The sequence below is a fragment of the Saccostrea cucullata genome, unplaced genomic scaffold (genome assembly GCF_032062105.1).
Source record: "Saccostrea cucullata isolate Sc308-1 unplaced genomic scaffold, CSIRO_AGI_Scuc_v1 ctg564, whole genome shotgun sequence".
In the NCBI taxonomy this organism is placed as follows: domain Eukaryota; kingdom Metazoa; phylum Mollusca; class Bivalvia; order Ostreida; family Ostreidae; genus Saccostrea; species Saccostrea cuccullata.
In genome coordinates this window covers 8,214-27,661 of record NW_026928294.1, presented here as the reverse complement: position 1 = coordinate 27,661, position 19,448 = coordinate 8,214, and the positions used below count along the sequence as shown (strand labels likewise).

The following is a 19,448-nucleotide window of genomic DNA, read 5'->3' as shown; positions in this document are numbered from 1 at the left end:
AGACATTTTTAGATTCACTTAGAAACACACATCAAGTTAGGCAATAAAAATGGGTAATTGACTGAAAATCTGGTTGACATTGGAAAGTTTCATCTCAGGACGTCAAAGAGATGTACAAATTACAGGTAGTCAAATTCTGATTGGTCAGTAATACCAATTACAGGTAGACAAATTCTGATTCGTCACTTCAGTATAAATTACAGGTAGACAAATTCTGATTGTTTACTTCAAAATAAATTACAGGTAGACAAATTCTGATCGGTCACTTCATATAAATTACAGGTAGACAAATTCTGATTGGTCATTTCATATAAATTATAGGTAGACAAATTCTGATTAGTTAGTTTTACAAATTACAGGTAGTCAAATTCTGATTGGTCAATTTTACAAATTACAGGTAGTCAAATTCTGATTGGTTACTTCATATAAATTACAGATAGACAAATTCTGATTCGTCACTTCATATAAATTACAGGTAGTCAAATTCTGATTGTTCACTTCATATAAATTACGGGTAGTCAAATTCTGATTGGTCACTTCATATAAATTACAGGTAGTAAAATTCTGATTGGTCACTTCATATGAATTACAGGCAGTCAAATTCTGATTAGTCAGTTTTACAAATTACAGGTAGTCAAATTCTGATTGGTCAGGTTTACAAATTATAGGTAGATAAATTCTGATTTGTTGGTTTTACAAATTACAGGTAGTCAAATTCTGATTGGTCAGTTTTACAGATTACAGGTAGTCAAATTCTGATTGTTCAGTTTTACAAAATACAGGTAGTCAAATTCTGATTGGGCAGGTTACAAATTACAGGTAGTCAAATTCTGATTGGTTACTTCATATGAATTACAGGTAGACAAATTCTAATTGGCCACTTCATATAAATTACAGGTAGACAAATTCTGATTGGTCAGTTTTACAAATTACAGGTTAACAAATTCTGATTGGTCACTTCATATAAATTACATGTAGTCAAGTTCTGATTGGTCAGTAATACAAACTACAGGTAGTTAAATTCTGATTGGTCACTTCATGTAAATCACAGGTAGTCAAATTCTGATGGATCACTTCATATAAATTAAAGGTAGTCAAATTCTGATGGATCACTTCATATAAATTAAAGGTAGTCAAATTCTGATGGATCACTTCATATAAATTAAAGGTAGTCAAATTCTGATTGGTCACTTCATATGAATTGCAAATAGTCAAATTCTGGAATAGATTATAAGTACTCATCCTCACAAAAAATGTTACAAAAATAAACAAGTTTAGAGATAATTTGATCATGCAGAAGGTAGAAAAACACATTGATTATGTTGATTATTTCATGAATGTGTATGTATAAATATAAATATATTAAGTTTTTTGAATTGCTTATCTGTTATCTTTTCAGATTGATCATCTCCTGGCTAAGTAGTGGACACTGATTGGACCGCTGAATGAAGACGACACGCCATTCTGTGATAGAATGGACAATGATGAAGTCCCTGGTAGATCCGACATGAGAGATTTCTCATTTAATCAGAAACTATACAAGGTAACTGGTACTACAAAGGCAGGGACCCAAGTATGCATTGTATTGTCAATAAATTTCTTGAATTTTATTTAAACTGTGTAACTTTTATTTAATATTTCTGACAATTTTATTGAAATATGGATAAAAAGTTTATATATTTGTCATTTATAATATGTTGAAATCTGTTGGTGACAAAAGCATATACAGTCAAAATTTGCTTAGTATCTTGAACCTGATGGGGCTTAGGAAAAACTTCGAGATATCCAATGATTCAAAATATCAAGTGTAAAATACTTAAAGAATATGTAATTGGGACTTCCACATCACTTCAACATATCCGTGATATTTGAGATATGGTATTTCTAGATACCAAAGTTCAACTGTATATGTTTAGCATATTTCTTAATTTATTTTGTTTTGTTTTTGGAATAATATTAAAATGTTTTAAGCAGTGTGTAGAACCCCTTGAATTAAAAAAATCAAAATCAATGTAATATAACCTTTAAATGGGATTACATAGTGAAAAGTCATGATAGTGGTACTTTCTGATCACGTGTGTTATATGGATGTAGATAATGAATGTAATACAAAGGGCTTTCAGAGTGTGGGAGAAAAACTTAATATATTGTGGTGTTATAAATGTGTATTTATTATAAAATAAGATTGCATAAGCTCAGAGCTGAGGAATTCAGAGTGAATGCTTCATATTAGTGTGTCTCATTGTGTATGTTCTCATTTCCATGTTTACTCACTTGTTGAGCATATAATGATATATATGTTTCTGAGTCAAATACTTTGCTTTGAAGGTATACCTGTATATAATATGGTATGTACAGTCAATGTGAATTTTATTTTAAAACCTGATATGTTGAAACTTACAGTATTGTATATTCATAAATAATTCTTTGTAGGTATTAAATATATAAATAAAATATATAAACTGGCAGGTGTTATTGGCTCCATTGTAAAGAATTTTTTTTATAGGAATGGAAACTTGAATTTTTTAAGAAATCTTTACCGAACTCTTAAATCAGGCAACATTTTACCATGTTTTGACTTTATGTATGAATTTCAAGTTAAATTTATTATTACTTCTCTTTGTTACTAGTAATGCCTGTTTTACTGATTGTTTACGACTGTCAGTGAAATAAATCTTACAGGTATGAAAATTTTTGTTATTTATTTAACCATACACTCAACCTCATTTAATTTAAATTAATTGCTCCCGTTTGTAGTGACTTTATTTATCAAAAATTCATTCTTGATAAATTAATTCCAACCAATGAGCTTCTGAGATAGTTATCAGTTTACCACAGAATTCCATCACATACCCCCAGCTTCTCTCGGCACATTTCAGTAGATTAGCCGAGATTTGTCGAATGTCCCGTGCTTAGAACTGTTTTTGGCTGGATAAAACAACAGATGACTTCACACACGTTTTCATTAGGACAAAAACTTTCTCATACAGAAAGGTGTTTAAAGCATATTTACTCTAAAATAATGATATGATTAAAATTTATAGATACCAAAAAAATATATAAGAATAAATAATTATAATAATCCATTTTACAAATGGTCTGTGAATAGGATGAAGCAATCGTCCGTAACGTGTAGCAGCGTGCCTCTGGGATATCAGCTGTTTTGCTTTCTTAGCTCCAACGACCACGTGCGTCTTGTACATCCTGATCCAAAATCGGATCATAAAAAGATTAATGTTGTAATGACAACAGATTTGAAGATAAGATCAAATGACGTGAACACTTGTCAGATAAGATAAGTCAATGATTAATTACAAAATGCATGATTAATGGATTATTTTTTTGCAATAAACGTGCTATAGTTAACCTGCAGTGATTAACTTTGATTTTTAAAATGGCTTTTGATTGATTAGAAATGTCAGCTGATCGCACTCTTAATTGTCTTATTCAGTGATCAAACTATATTCGTATATATATTAAAACAGAAACAGTCAAAATTTAGAACAAACAGAATATCTATTGGTGAAAGATATTATTTATTTCTTTATTTAATAAAAATGATGAAAGCACATACATTTCCACTCTACACAGTTGAGAAATATGACTTGAAACATGCACATAAACAGGAAAACGAGAATATTATCAAATGTGAAAGCACTACTGGGGCAGGTATTGTGGTATTTTGTGTCAGTTATACAGAACACTGCCATTTGATACTAAACCACTGTCACGTATTATTGCACTGTGATTGTAATAAGTAACAATTATTACATTGTAACCAAAATTCACATTTACTTTCCAAGTCGGACTCGGGGTATTCCGTACACGGTGAAATCCGGCAGCGATAAGTCTGTTGAGGATTTGCGCATGCTTTTGGAAGCTTCCTGGAAACAATTGGCGCTGGACGGCACATCCTCTTTGACGTCACTGTCCATTTCCGCGTACAACTGGTCCACGACCAATACGTTATTGATCAGTTGTTCGTTCACTTTGATTCGCCATGTGGACCACCTCTGAATTTCTTTCCGGTCATCTGTTGCAATGTCTGCCACCTCGCAGTAAATTTCACTGGCGTCGCTCTGTGAGGCGGGGGGATAGTCTGGTTTTTCCTCATTGTTCACACTTTGAACACTGTATTTTTCACAGTCCAGAAGCCACTGGCGGACGTATCTGTCATTGTTGTCCATGAAGACGATGGTGGGCCTCACCCACCCAGAGTCCGGAATCTCGGAAGGATAGTGCTTCATCTGGAATGGAATAAAACCAACAATGAAGTGAATTCGTTAAGAAAATCAATCATCAAAATTAGAATTGTCCTGGAAGTCAAGATCTGACAAGTTACATTTATCACAGAATTCTAGCACCCCGCCCTTATATAATCAGGTATAGTTCAACCCTTACATATGTGGTTAAGACAATGACAAAGCAAAACTGTAGGATCACCAATAATTAGGTTCATTAGTATAATATTGTGAACCTACTCTTATGTTCAGTGATTTTGGATAAGGGTACTTGAACTCCCCTGACTTATAAAGGTCAATATAGACACTGTGGACATAGTGTTGCGCAATGTCCAAACATTACGTAGCATTAAAGTTAAGCTTTGTTATACCCGATCCTTATACTATACATCATAACCTTTTGACCCAGAGTTTAAATATAGTGACCTCTTGCTCGTCGTCATATAATGACAATAGTTTGTTAGAACGCCGCTCCAAAGGGGGGATATATAAATAGTTTAATCTCTATACGAATATAAAATCAGGAAAATAAATTATATAATGACATACAATAGTTGGGTTGACCTGTGGGTTACGCCATCATCAATCAATCGGACATAATGTTTCCCCACCCGCTGTCCCTGAAAAATCTGTGTACCCAAGTACATAAATTAAATAAATAGTTACTTTTATAAATAAGGTCCTCAACGATAACGTAAAACGGTTAAGCATTTTTATTAAACGATGAACAATAGGAGTTCGAAAAATTTTACATTTTTATGTACATGTACTAGTATTTGAATTTAAAATTAATACATGTACCACGATGACGAAAGCACGAAACAAAGAATACATATAAGCATGTCCTACCTACCTCTTTTTCTGTAGTATTTAGTTAGATATACGTGCACTTACTTTAGAACAAATAACCGTGAACACTGAAGGGGATAGAAAGTTAATTTTAATACAAGTAGGACCTTCATTTTCATCACCTAAATGTCAATTAATGGATTCCTCCAATGTCACGCTGCGACAGACAGACGCATAATATGTCAAAAAAACTATTATTCTGAGAATCTACTCTTAATAAGTGGGTGGGGCTCATAGATTTCCGTTAATTAATAATAAATTGTTGATCTGTCTGCCCTTTTTTTTGTTTTGAAACATCATTATGCATGTTGAAAAACGCAGTAACAATAATATCGTTTAAGTAAGTTTGGTTTATTGTAGACCGATTGTCTGCTGTTGTCAAAGATATAAAGTTCCTGGAATCTAATTTCAGGAAACAAATCATCTGATTACAGACAGCAATCACATTTTTAAAGAACTTTCATATCCTCCATTTAAAAATAAATAAATAAGTTATATAGTTATAAATTATAATTAATTATTTAATTACAAGGTGTGGACAGGTTAAACTTACCCTTTCCTTTTTTATAATTTTCTTTTTGATTAACTTTCAGTCAACAATCACTTCCATACAGTGCGACTCACGATTCCAATTATAGCAGTGAGATAGGATCTAATCTATTTTAATCATTCAACCATGTTCAGCGATCGAACAGCTGTGAAGTATGCTTGATTGATTTTGGACTATGATTTAACTTCCTTGACATAGTAAAATGAAATCTTATTTTATTTCAAGCATGTCTGATTTTTTTTCTTTTTGAAAATAAACCGCTTTTTCAATTCACCATGCAGTAATTTTTTTTACCCTTACCTTCCTCCCAAAAATTGTATTTTTCCTGAGAAAATGATTTTTCATTTGGACTTTGTTGTTCACACAAGTGTTTGCAGAAAAAAGAAGCCAAATATTGTCTGTCTGATAGATAATACCCCAATAATAAACAATATGTTGACTTAATATATATAGGCCACCCTTCCTCCGGCCAGGTGTCTGTTATCAGTGACGTAATCATCATCATCGATGTTTTGTCGTGATTGATTTCATATCGACCTCGAGATAGTCCAGCTAATCTCACAGCACACCTCGGGTACTATTGTGTTGTCGACTTATAGGGAACTAGTGAAATTAATGTGTCAATATTGACATTAATGGATGTACAAATGTTACCCTTCGTCATTTTTTTTTTTTTTGGATAAATAACAAAAATATGAATTTCTTTTGAAGTTTAAGACTCACTCAAAAGCAAAATTTCATGTTACAAAGTAGATTGTAAATCAAATTAAACCATTTCAAGAAAGCAGAGAGAGAGAGAGAGAGATTACCTTTACTGGTAACATGGAGACGTCGTAGCCCAGTATCACTAAGAGACAGTTTTTTTATTAGGCCATTTCCCCCGCCCCGCGGGATTGTAAAGTACCTGTAATTACTGGTGATAAAACACTTTGTTAAAAGCTGTCCAGCGCGTCCTTGATATGTTGCGTAAAGTAAATTTGCGACATGACATCATAAATATTTGATTAATTCCTCCTCTTATAGTTCTGACACGATAAGCAAAATATGCAGATTAGCTAATTTGTTTTACAGCATTAATTAAGACAACCTTTCTTTCTTCCTATTTCCCGTAATGGACTGCGAGAGAAGACAAACGGCTACGCTTGTTAAAATGTCTGACTAAGATTGTCCATCTCCAAATGCTTCAGTGAACAATAACTAGTTAAATTTTATAGATTATTTCACATAAAAGTTTAACGACACGGGTCTTGTCATATACATTACGACAATGTCAAACTCAAAGACATTCTTAAAACAGCTATGACAAACGCCTGAACCATTTCAGGAGAGAGAGGGAGAGAGAGAAAACGGATGAAAAGGTGAATGAACAGCATCGTGCGGTATGTTTGCAGTCCCTGAATGGGATATCATTGCCAACATAAAATCGCATTCACACCAATAAATATTTCAAAACGTAGAATGATTCAGGAGGGGAAAGTAAAGGAGAATCAAACAGAAGTTTGCACGGAAAAAATTTCACTGAAAAAATGTATAAATTGTTTCTTATGCCAAAATTTGCAGTTCTTTTGTTATTTTCCCTAAATCTGTAGCAGATTAAAAGAAGAATTTTTATGTTGCAGAAACTCATATAATTTTTGTTCAAATGCAACAATATATAAAGCACAACGAGAAACAATATTTGGAAGGTGTGTATTGACTTTCAATTTGCCATAGAATTATGTGAAAATTACTCTTACGGCAAAATATATAAGATTTTCCGTTTTTTAAATAGGGAATCCCCATTGTTCTGAAAAAGTGCCTCCTTGAAACAAAATAATTTTGATATATACACAAAGAGGCAGGAATTTTCTTCAAAACTGCCATTTCCGATTTTTGTTTCGCATATTTTTGAAAAACGCAAAAATCTCTCTCTCTCTCTCTCTCTCTCTCTCTCTCTCTCTCTCTCTCTCTCTCTCTCTCTCTTTTTGCATTTTTTTCCATATTTAATGGTAGTGCGATGAAATTACATATATTTTGAAAGAGAGGTGGGAGGTGGATGTCAAGAATTAATTGAGTAATAACTAATCTATATATTAAAAATGCAGGATTAAATTGTTTTCCTTGATATGCTTTGACTTAAAACTAATGCTTTATTTGTTTTGTCTTGGAAAATAAAGTTACTGTATTGTTTGAATAATATATTTTTTATTTTTTTTTTTTACAAACTGTAGTTATTGCAATTTTGGTCTCTTAATTTTTATATGATATTTGAAAAACCAACAGTGTGATTATGGGACGCAGTTTTATTTCATGAAAAAAATATTTTCGCATGATGTCTACAGTATATATTTCAAAATTCTGCTTTAGCCATTGTGCTTTTTGTTGTTCCAACCTTTTTCGTGCAAAATGATGTTTTGCTGTATTTTCCTAGGTAGCTGTATCTATAATAAGACATAACGAGGGTATTTAAATGTCCTTCTCGATATATAGGGAATAATCGCGAGTTTCTGCAACACCCTCTTTAAAATATCATTAGGTTATAAATGTCTTATTTTAAACAAAGGGTATTACTCGTCAATCCGAGTATTTGCTGATCAACCCATTGTCTCAAGCCAGCCCACGGTCCGGAGTCCGCATATAGGCTAGCTAGCTCTCTCTCTCTCTCTCTCTCTCTCTCTCTCTCTCTCTCTCTCTCTCTCTCTGTATTTGAGAGGATAGTACACTTTGGCCGTGGATTGCGACGATGTGATCAACCACAATAACTGGAAAATAATTTTGATATTTGAACGACATATGCCTGCAAAAATCATGTTCATTTTTACGTGTGAAATATTTATCTTTAGGAAGTACAGGTAAATCAGATTTGCTTAAAAAAATATTTAGAGAGTACTGGACTATCCACATTTCTATACTTTGAAACGTGGTACTAAACGAACCAGTGTCAATGATTAAACTCATCACAATGTGTGAAAAATAGTATTTAAGGGATTTGTACGTTTCCGTCTTTTGTATATCAAAAATAATATTGTGATATCGCATTCAAAAAAAAAAAATTAAAACAGAATCCCTAAAAATTTAACTGTAAATATTTTTGGACGATATGTGCACATATTGTAGGCACATATTATCGCCGGCGACATGTTGTACATTCATACTTTTGAATCGTCGACAATATGTGACGATGGACGACAATATGTACAGTGGCGTTAGAAGCATTTTATCACCGATGACAATACCCGGTATATACAGGACTAGTCACAAGTTACAAACAGTGGTGCACAGTATAAGTTTGGGACCCAAATGTTTTTCAGTTAAACATAATGGGTGCGTTCAGAGTATCTCCAGTGGTACCCTCACCTCTTTGCCAATGGTAACAATTTGTACCGTTGGTACCATTGGACCCATATGTACTCTGAACGAGTTTTGGGTAGAGTTGGTAGGAAACTCACAGATGTTAACAATGGCACCATTAGTGTACCATTTGTGACATTGGTATATACCATTGTTAACAATGACAGATTTCTTAGAAGGAAATGTCAAACCAAGATTATTATTCTTGCTTCGAGCATCATTTTGCAGCAAGAGCATGTTTTCAGAAATACTTTTTTAATACAGAAAAGTACTTCTCCACAAACAGAATTTTTTTCCAACTTGTCTTCCGGATTGTCAAATGTAAAATAATTAAATAAATAAAATTTTGATTCTACATTAAATACACTTAAAAAGATTCTGAAACTTTCAGTAAAAAAAGACCTTTCATACACAGAATTTATGTATATAGGTGTGGTAAAAACATTAAAATGATTTGTTACTTTTTCAACTTTTTTCCCGAGGGAAAACTTTCATAGAATAATCTTGTTAATATAAATTTTATAGATAGAAAACGATTTATAGAGTAAAAATGAACTCAATTATGCATAAAATTTATTTGAATTTACCAAATACCACCTGGTAAACCTAGAGATCTCTCAGGTTCTCTGTTAAGTAGGATGAACTCGATCAGTACCCCCCATTTTGTTTGATGTCACTAAAAAAGTTACCATCGCTAACAGATCTCTAGTTCGTCTGCAGTAAAATCTACCTATGGTAAATTTTTTCGGCAAACTTTGGTACCATTGGCTTACCAATGGTAAAAAATTCTACCAGTGGTAACTTTTGTCAGCCAACCGTAGTACTCTGACGCACCCACTAAATTTCATGTAGAAATCATGTAGAAATTATTTCAACAGAAAATGCTACAAATTAAACACACATTCTGCTATAATTGATATGCACGTATCCAAATCATATAAAAAAATGTATTCTGTAAGAAAATCACCTTTGGTGACAGGTTGCAGCAGGATCCTCAGGTGTCTGTCATGGCCCAGAGGTGTCTGAGGACCCTCTCCCAAATTTCAAACTTTAAATTCGTTTTTTTTTTTATGCCCCGTAATTGAAGATTCGGGAGTATATAGTTTTTGCCCATTCCGACCGTCTGTCTTTTTGTCCGCAAAATCCATACTTTTTGACTGGTTGGAGCTGAGGCATTCATGTTTCACATGTGTATTCCTTGTGACAAGGCCTTCATTTGGGTGCCAACATATTGGACCTATTGACCTTGACCTAGGAGTTTGACTCACTTTTGCAAATACGTTGGCCAACTTTTGAACAATTGTTGACAGGACTTTCATATTTCACATGTATTTTCATCCCTGGGTGTAAATATTTTTTTACCTTGACCTTGGAGTTTGACCCACTTTAGAAATCACATTGCCCTTGGCCATAATTTTTGAACAATTGGCACTAAGATTTCAAATTTACATACATACCTGTATTCCTTATGACAAGACCTTCCTTTTGGTACCAACAATTTTGACCCTGACATACTTTTGAAAAATTTTAATCTTCTTTTTAACAGTTGAGGCATTTTGCTTTTATATTTTGCAGGTAAATTTCTTATGACAAGGTCCTCCCCTGCATATCATTAGTTTTTACCATTTGACCTTGACCTTAGAGTTTGTCCCACTTTTAGAAAACATTAATATTTACCATAAATTTTGAATGGTTGGTGCTTGGCCATTCATATTTACCAGGTATATCCATTGCCACAAGACCTTTCTTTGGGTAATAATACTTTGATCTCTTGACCTTTGAGTTTGACTTGCTTTAGAGAAACTTTAACCTTTGCCATAAGCTGCCATACCGGGGCATCAGTGTTTTACAAACACATTTTGTTCCACTTATTTCACAAATAATCTTTTTATGATGTATTGTTTTCTAATTCATACATTCATTAGTTACATATTACAACTTACACAATTAAGTTCCGGTATTGTAAGTGGCCACACTAAATTATAATTATGCAAAGTTTGTTTGCTTGATATCCAGGAGTAAAGAGCAGGATTTTTTGGATTGCTTTCATTTTTCATGGTTTTAACCCCCCCCAACTCAGAGTCAAGGGGTGGAGTGGCTGGGGAGGGGGTGAAATTCAAATTTTTTCGTTGTCCTTTACCCATTGATGCTACATGTATGTACCAAAAAATGGTTGGAAATGTACAGAAATCATCTGATGACTTGGTGTCAGATCACATTTTTGAGTAAGACCGACTTACTAGTTTGACCATGACAAGTAAATAGCACATTTTGGTAAAGCTGTCACAGTTAAGCTTCATCTCATTATACTAGTTAATCCAAAATGAAACAAATACAGGACTGAGAAAAATGGAATTCTTTAATATGTAAATGATGAATATACTAAAACATTTTGAAAAGTAAAACAAGACTTAAACAAGTGTATTTACAGGTATAAACAAACTTTTTATATCACTTAGGAAAAATCAATGTTATGTAATAAAATAATAATGGAATTCTTTAATATGTAAATGATGAATATACTAAAAGATTTTGAAAAGTAAAACAAGACTTAAACAAGTGTATTTACAGGTATAAACAAACTTTTTATATCACTTAGGAAAAATCAATGTTATGTAATAAAATAATAATACATACAATACATGTACAAATGCTTTGATTTATTTATATATACACATTTAGATATATGAATTTAAATACAAACTTGTTGATTTATTTCATTTGACACAGAAATATTTACATGTATACAGCAAAAATAAAGGCTCTGGAATTCATTCTTCTTTGCTACTAGATTAAAATACAAGTTTATCCTCCTTTTTGAATGTCACCTACAAAATCTCTCAACAGTTTCAGCAGCATGTCCCTCTGTACTTGTTGTGAGATGAATCTAGTGAGGGCCTCTATGGAGGACGTACCGACTAATTCCTGTACGGCCTTCACAACCTTCTGTTTCTCCTCGTCATTTAAATTACGTAACACTTTTATCATAGCTGTGTACTCATCAGAACAAATATAACCAATCATGGATCCTGCTACTCCCCCAACCATGGCTCCTGGGGGGCCTAGAAGGACTCCTCCTACTGCCGTCCCTCCTGCTGCCCAAGCCATTTGCTTGAAGATACCCCTCGCACTCTTCCTGAGTTCATCATTTGTCTCCAGGATTGTCATTAGTTGATTATAATAAGGAATAAAGGCCATTCCCATCACACCTGCCATTTCTATTTTTTTGCTTCAAAAGAAAAAAAAATGAAGAATCATCCCTAATCCATTTCACCCATGAAACTATGGAATGATTGAACAATTGTACTAAAAAGATTTTAGCATAAAAGTTACTGAAAATAGCAATGGTGGCCATTAAATTTTTGTGTTTTTAATATAATCAAGACAAGCTCAATCAGAATACCGTATAATCCCTATTAACCGCCCCTGACCCTCTAAATGCCCCCTTAGGTCTTTTTCAATTGTCAGGAAATAAGGGCCCCTGTACAGTGATTAAAATCAAGAAGAATTGTATCAAAAAATTGAAGAAAAAGAAAATGAAACGTGTCTATTATCCTACTTCTCAGTAAAAAATAAAAAATTTAGCTTAATTTGGGTAGACTATCTTCACTTGAAGTAAAGTTTGACATTAATTTAGTGGTTCCTTGTATTTATTTTTTTTTTCAAAAGATTTCTTGAAGTTAAAATTTGACATTAAATATCATAAAGAGAATACCAAAATAACCGCCCCCTTTTTGCATTTTTCTAAGCGCTCGGGGCGGTTAATAGGGATTAAACGGTATCATATCAGTTTTGCTGTACATGTATATAATCCCAATTTTTGTAGGACTTCCTTGGGTCTTCAATTACCTGTAGGTCTTCAATTAGGCAGGGTGTAATAAATGGAGTTGGTGGAATTATGTTTTTAAAAATTTAAATATGAAAAGTCCCGTATATAGTAATGTTTTTAATAACCGAGAAGATGTACAATTCCCGTTTAGCATAACAGTTACTGAAAAAGGAATTGGGCCCAACCTTTTTAATGTTGTCATCTCCAAACAGGGCTCGACATTCACGCTTGTCCGCTAGCAGTGAAAAAAAATTATGGACAAGTGAATATTGCTGGGCACTTGTCCATGTGGACAATTGCATTTAATGTAAAGGATTCTCTAAATAATAAAAAGAATGACTGGTGAAAGTTAATTGGTAGTTTCAAGATGGAAGCTGCACATAAAAGCGGACTTCAATCCCAAAAGGGATCGCTATTAATTGAGTTTGATCGGGATCAAAGTTCACTAATTGCATACTACATTGTATTGGAAAGGCATGGAACTTGCGAAGTTTGGATTCTGTTTGATGTTGACAGGTTCACTTGCGAACTTTTATGTTGTTGTCAGAACAGAAAGCCAGGATAAATTTCGTTTTTATGTGTTTGTTGTATTTAACAATTATACCACGCATCTATCAAATTTTATTGAAAAATTTTTTGACAAGTGAAGTTGAATTTCGGACAAGTAAATTTCTTGGTCACTTAAACGAATGAACAAGTAGGGAAAAAAAGTTAATGTAGAGCCCTGCCAAAAATATCACATCACCTTGATTAGGGACATAAGTCTCTGATAACATCCATAGAAATACTTTATGATGGCGTCGCCATCACAGAAATAGGTTCACTGGCAGTTGTATATCACTTACATTTATGTCAGTGCATAACAGATCCTCCTTTTTTCTTTTCTGACGTAATGTTTACAATGACATTTTCTTTCTTGTTCATGGATATGAAACTGGAAACTGATGTTTGACCCTAATTGACAAACTATTTTGAAACAAGATTGAAAATTCCGGAAAACGGCATCTCATGAACGCTTCAGAACACGTTATCCGAGTATATCTAAAAATCGATGTCATAAACACGTTTGCATTTCCAAAAATGGCATCCGGTAGCCATGTGGATGTCAATGAAAGGCGTCTTCGTCCGATTTATGATTGTCTGGACAACGGAAATAACAAGAAAGCCATACAGGAGGCAGAAAAAGCTCTAAAGAAACACAAATACTTCCAATGTGCTAAAGTATTGAAGGCCCTTGCCTTGTTGAGACTCGGTCGTCATGATGAGAGCACGGTGATCCTAGACGAAATCCATTCTCAACACCCTACAGATGAAGCTACACTACAGGCATGCGCTGTTTTTATTCTGTCTCTGGTTTGAATAAGAAAACTACAAATCAAACTGCCTCTATGAATAGTTGACGGATTGAAATGCCCGTCTGATTCAAAGGGCAGATAAATCATATTTAATACATTTATAAGAGTTTAAAAAAAAGTTTTGCTGCACTTTTTGTGCTGTAAAAATATTCACAGTGTTTTCACTTTTGAATAATTTTATGACAATTTAACTTAATGGCATGAGATTTGATGAGTTGAGAGTGTGACCATAGGGGCAAACACAGTTGTGTATTAGCGTTAGCCCTTCAGCCCTTGGATAATAAACTGCACTACTGTACTGCCCTTTCACAAGGCTAAAATTGTCAAAGTTAACGTAAATCACAATTTCGTCTAGAAAATGTAAATATGTCTACTTGGTAGACCTCATTTTTACCTTACAAAATCTCTTGAACCCAGGAGCTTCCGGGGGCTTCGCTCTGGACCCACTGGGGGCCTCAAGGCGGCCCCCAGACCCCTTGCCTACTTTTGGCACCCCCTCTAACTTCAATTCCTGGATCCGCGCCTGTGACCATAGGGGCAAGCGCAGTTGTGTATTAGCCCTTACATATAATAACCAGGTCCAGTCCAAAGACTATTTCTACCTACGGAGCTATTAATACTACGTAGGTATTTAAACCTATCCAAAGTAGCAATTTTTACCTACTCTCTGCTGTACTTGCAGTTTGTGGTCAAGTGCAGGAATGGCGCAACATGGTGAGCACAAAATTCCTTGATACAGTCACACTGATAATGTATATGACAAAAATTTGGCCAAAAAATGATTACTTCGTATATTATCAATTTCGCATAGAAACTAATGTAAAATGACTGTTTCAAAAAATATGGTATTCACCATGTTGTGCTGTTTGTTCTTTTGGCCACAAAATGCAGATAATACAAAAAGTAGGTAAAAATAGCTACTTTGGGAAGGTTTAAATACCTATGTAGATATGTTGGTAGAAATACTGTAAATCACTAAATTTTCGCGAGATAAGCATTGATTCTTGATAAGCGAGACAAAAAATTTTCACGAATTGCAGTTATTATTCTATATAATCCTAAGGAATACAATTATACGTGAGAATTAAATTTTCGCGAGCACACTGTCTCGAAAATAAAGTTCTCGCGAATAAAAAGTGAATTACAGTAGTCTTTGGACTGGACCTGATAACTGCACTATTGTACTGCTCTTTCGCAAGGCTAATTAATAATGTGTAACAAGAAAGGAGAAAATGTATGGATGGACCCGAAATTGAACCTGAGACCCCTGCTGAGTACCAGTCAGGTGCTACCCAGGCCGATATCCATGGCCAAAACCATCACATTTCTCCCTCCATAAATGGTCTTCACCCTCAAAGACACAACCCAAGTTCTTGTTAGCCCCTGGCAGGACTTTCGCCTGCCATTCCAGGGGTGGTCAACGGCACCAAATCTGTAACAGAGAAGGAGAAAATGTATGGCTGGACCGGGAATCAAAGCCGGGACCCTGCATTACAATTTACTAGTCAGGTGCTCTACCGACTGAGCTACCCAGGCTGTTATCCACATCTCAAACCATCACAAATGTTTAGTCAAGTTTTCAAAAAGATGTTGACTGTTCGTTTTAATCACTGTTAATACTCCCTTTCAATTTCTGTATGAAAGGCCCATTAAAGGCAGTTCATGAATTGATTAAATAGACAACCAAACTGGACCCGGCCTGGATGCACTAATGTTAATTTGCCATATAATATCAAAAACAAGTTAAATCCTAGTTGAAGCATGGTATTTGGGAGAACAGTTATTTTGCTATTGGCATTGACTGTGGTCCATTGTTTCAGAGGGGCAACCTGCCTGAGTTATTCCTCATAATAAAGTGCTTGTTTGTTAACTTATGGAAAGATGAAGTTGAAGACCTTTGTGTTATGAATGTTAATAATATTATTGTTTATTTTGCAGGCAATGGCGATATGTTACAGAGAGCTGTACAGACTGGAAGCCATCGCAGACCTGTATGAGAATGCCCGGAAGAATTGTCCAGAAAACGAGGATATTCTATCAGCTTTGTTTATGGCTTACGTTCGCCTGGGTGATTACAAAAAACAGCAGCAGACGGCCATGTTGCTCCATCGACTCCAGCCCAACAAGAACCCGTACTACTTCTGGGCTGTGATGAGCATCGTCATGCAGAGCCAGACGAGCGATAATGAAAAGCTAGCAAAGGGAATGTTCCTCCCACTGGCCGAGAGGATGATCAAGAAATACATCGACGAGAACAAGATCAATGCAGAGGCAGAAGTACAGCTGTACTTGATTATTCTTAATCTTCTCGGGAAGTGGGAGGAAGCGTACGAAGTAGTAACAGGGCCTTTAGGGGAAAAACTAACGAGTGAAACCTTCTTCAAGGAAAAGAAAGCTGCAGAAATGTTTTCCGAATTAAGCAAATGGCCTGAAGCAAATGCAAAGTTCAAGTTTCTGTTGAAAGAAAATCCAGATCATTGGCAGTATTGGAAGGACTATCTTTCTTCTTGTTTGAAAACTGTGCAATCAAAATGGACCCCACCACAGGATGCTGAAGACTGTGAAACTGATCACAGCATTGAGATGGCATCTGCATTCATTAGTCAGACCATTACGTCTTGTTCAGGAGAGAGGCCTTTGCGGGGCCCTTATCTAGCACAGCTAGAACTGATCAGGATGCTTCGAGAAAACAAGGAACTTTCTATTGAACCCACAGGATCACCCATGGAGCTTTTACAAGAATACTTCAAGACATTTGGAGACAAAAGCTGTTGTTATGATGACATGAAACTGTTTACTGATTTAATTACAAAACAACAACAAGTGGAAATGATTGACTTATTTACAAAATCTCTAGATCTTCATAATACTGATGGCAGCATTGTGTTCGCTTCGGACATGAAAGTTATGCAACGTCACTTGACCATTCTGCAGTTGGCCAGGTATCTTGGAATCCTTGACACCAAGACCTCAGAAGAAAAACTTGCTTTGTCCAGAGAGTGTATACAGAGGTATCACCACGGCTTAGAGTTTGGCAAGGATCTCCTTATCACAGACATTCAGTTTTCTGACAATTTCTTGCTGATGGCAGCTTACCTTTTAGTAGAAGTTTGGGAGGAAACAAAGGATCAGCATTACCTTATAGAAGCCATTGTCCAGCTCCAGAGAGGCTCCAAAAACTGTCCAGCCAACTTCCAGTTCAAGGTGCTTCTCATTCACTTGTTCTCCCTACTGGGTGCTTACGGCCCCTGTCAGCAGCTGTACGAGAGTCTAGAGGTCAAACACATCATGAACGACACACTCGGGTATCTCATTTCCAATCACATGATCAGGTTGGGACATTTTGCCGCGGCTGGTGCAAACTTTGGAAGCATGCTCAAATTCTTTGCCGTAAACCACAAAGAAACAGCAGAGTATTTGATTGCAGCATATAAATATGGCTCGTTCAATAAAATCTTTGAGTTTGTGAGATTCAGGGACAAATTACAGAATTCCTTACAATATGCTTGTGCTAAAGTAGAGAGCATGCTTCTGGACCTGATTCTGGAGACGTCCAGTCATCAGAGCGCGGAACAGATGGTGACCTACATGGAGATCGATCCGTCGGAAGAAGGAGCACCTGCTGCGGATTTTGATAAACTCTGTGATAATCGAGATCTGCGAATCATGGAAGCATGGGAAAAAGAATGCTACAACTCCAAAGCAGCCTCCGATTTCTCCTTTAAGGAAGAAAAAGCGTGGCTGAGAATTAGAAGTTTGACTTTGCGAATTATTGCCTGTGCCGTAAGCCTTGGTCAGCAAGTGGGATCGAACACCAAAAACTTGAACAATGGAGTAGATCCAGAGAAAAAGGCCACAAATGAAATTCTAGAATCACTTGGAAAACAACTTTGTGAACATGTCAAAGAATATGAAAAGGAATTCAGCAAAGTCTACAACTACTCTCTACAAGGCCCTAGTCCTACACGGATATCCAAATATCTCGCAGATGGACATTACCAAGTTGTGTGTTCAATGATTGAGTATATTTTACATGTGTTCAAATTGCAGTCAGAGGATTTAGAGCACTCAGAAAATGAAAAACAAGAATCACCTTCCCAAAAAGTTCCAGAAATTCTCACAGGCCTTTTAACCAAATACAGAGGTACTCTGTTGACAGAAATCGATGGGAAGAAATCCATTAATGCTGCTGTAGCCGAAAACCTCTCTCTGCTGGTGGAGACTCTGTCCCATTCAGCCATCTTAACGGGGGTCTGCCACAAAATCTTAAAACCACTGAAGACCTCATGGAACAAGAGATGTCGGAAGAAGAAAGCCGAGACTCCCCCTCCACTTCCTGCTGTCTTCACCAATTTTACGAAGCTTGTGGCTAGTTTTGACTCTTGTGCCAAGGACATGCATGTAGCCATGCGTGACCTTGACCCTGTGCTATTATCGGTAGACTTGAGCAGTCTGAGTATAGTCGAGTCAGAGGACAGTGATTTTCCTGAGGCTGGCGAGGTTAGGAAGGAGGTGTTGAAGGGTATTGAGACTAGTTACCAGACTTCATCCCGAGAAGTGTGCGAAATCATCCATAACAAATTACAATATTTCAGTAGTCTAAGACTGTGACATTACATTTTATAGAATATATTACTATGAAAGGGTTTTTAAAAGACCACACAATCTGACTTACTCCAGAGCTTGGAACATTATCAATACTGATTTTGATACCATTGGGATGTATTTTTTGTTTTGATTGATCAATATACAATGGTTTTATACAGGTATCATTTTTTTTTTTTCATGAAGTGTTAGAATATTTTATATTAATATTGCATGTTGTTGAGTGTAATTATATTGAAATTTCTCACCCCAAGAAAACCATTGTCAACCGAAGTGCAGACAAGGTTGACAAATGTTTTCAAGGGGTGAAAATTTTCAATGTTACACTCCATACAGTACTAATATTTAATATGCTGAATGTTTTTATACAAAAACGTTACAGTGAACCTTGTGCGCATGAATTCTGGGCAGTCAATTTTTTTTTACTAATGTACATGTATAATATAAAAATTTATGTAGCCATGACCTGTGATATAAAGGCCTGCTATTTCCAGGTGTGAGGAAAATGGAATTAAAATGTTCAAGACAGGCCATCAAAAGTGTGATAAAGCAGGATTATCATTCAAGCCTCTATTTGGATGCAGTATCGGTAATTCTCAAGATGAAATGGGGATTAGAATACACATCGTTCTACCGAGTATATGTATCAGTTCGAAAATTATGATTCACTAATCTGGTTTCTTCATTAT

The 19,448-nt window shown here is 35.3% G+C and overlaps 3 protein-coding genes and 1 long non-coding RNA gene across 7 annotated transcripts; 2 read left to right on the top strand and 2 right to left on the bottom strand.

Moving 5' to 3' along the window:
* The first annotated feature begins 95 nt into the window (after window positions 1–95).
* On the top strand, window positions 96–2,424 carry LOC134277102 (uncharacterized). Its single transcript, XR_009994186.1, has 2 exons — window positions 96–125; window positions 1,400–2,424. It is a non-coding gene; the product is annotated as an uncharacterized LOC134277102 (long non-coding RNA).
* A 1,112-nt stretch (window positions 2,425–3,536) lies between these two features.
* Window positions 3,537–6,678, bottom strand: LOC134277076 (uncharacterized). 4 transcript variants are annotated; one of them, XM_062759346.1, is made up of 2 exons: window positions 6,450–6,678; window positions 3,537–4,247 (listed from the first exon to the last, which is right to left on the bottom strand). In XM_062759346.1, exons 1-2 carry the CDS (start codon window positions 6,462–6,464, stop codon window positions 3,792–3,794), a joined length of 471 nt encoding a protein of 156 aa, XP_062615330.1. In that variant the 5' UTR covers window positions 6,465–6,678; the 3' UTR covers window positions 3,537–3,791. The 4 variants fall into 4 exon arrangements, with proteins under 4 accessions (XP_062615330.1, XP_062615328.1, XP_062615331.1 ...); XM_062759344.1 differs by lacking the exon at window positions 6,450–6,678 and adding an exon at window positions 5,941–6,062; XM_062759347.1 differs by lacking the exon at window positions 6,450–6,678 and adding an exon at window positions 5,095–5,275.
* Window positions 6,679–11,604: 4,926 nt separating this feature from the next.
* On the bottom strand, window positions 11,605–13,903 carry LOC134277087 (uncharacterized). Its single transcript, XM_062759360.1, has 2 exons — window positions 13,645–13,903; window positions 11,605–12,199 (listed from the first exon to the last, which is right to left on the bottom strand). Exon 2 carries the CDS (start codon window positions 12,184–12,186, stop codon window positions 11,776–11,778), a length of 411 nt encoding a protein of 136 aa, XP_062615344.1. The 5' UTR covers window positions 12,187–12,199; window positions 13,645–13,903; the 3' UTR covers window positions 11,605–11,775.
* Window positions 13,879–18,921, top strand: LOC134277086 (N-alpha-acetyltransferase 25, NatB auxiliary subunit-like). The gene is made up of 2 exons (XM_062759359.1): window positions 13,879–14,125; window positions 16,093–18,921. The coding sequence occupies exons 1-2, from the start codon at window positions 13,880–13,882 to the stop codon at window positions 18,763–18,765; spliced, it is 2,919 nt and encodes a 972-aa protein (XP_062615343.1). The 5' UTR covers window position 13,879; the 3' UTR covers window positions 18,766–18,921.
* Window positions 18,922–19,448: the final 527 nt, after the last annotated feature.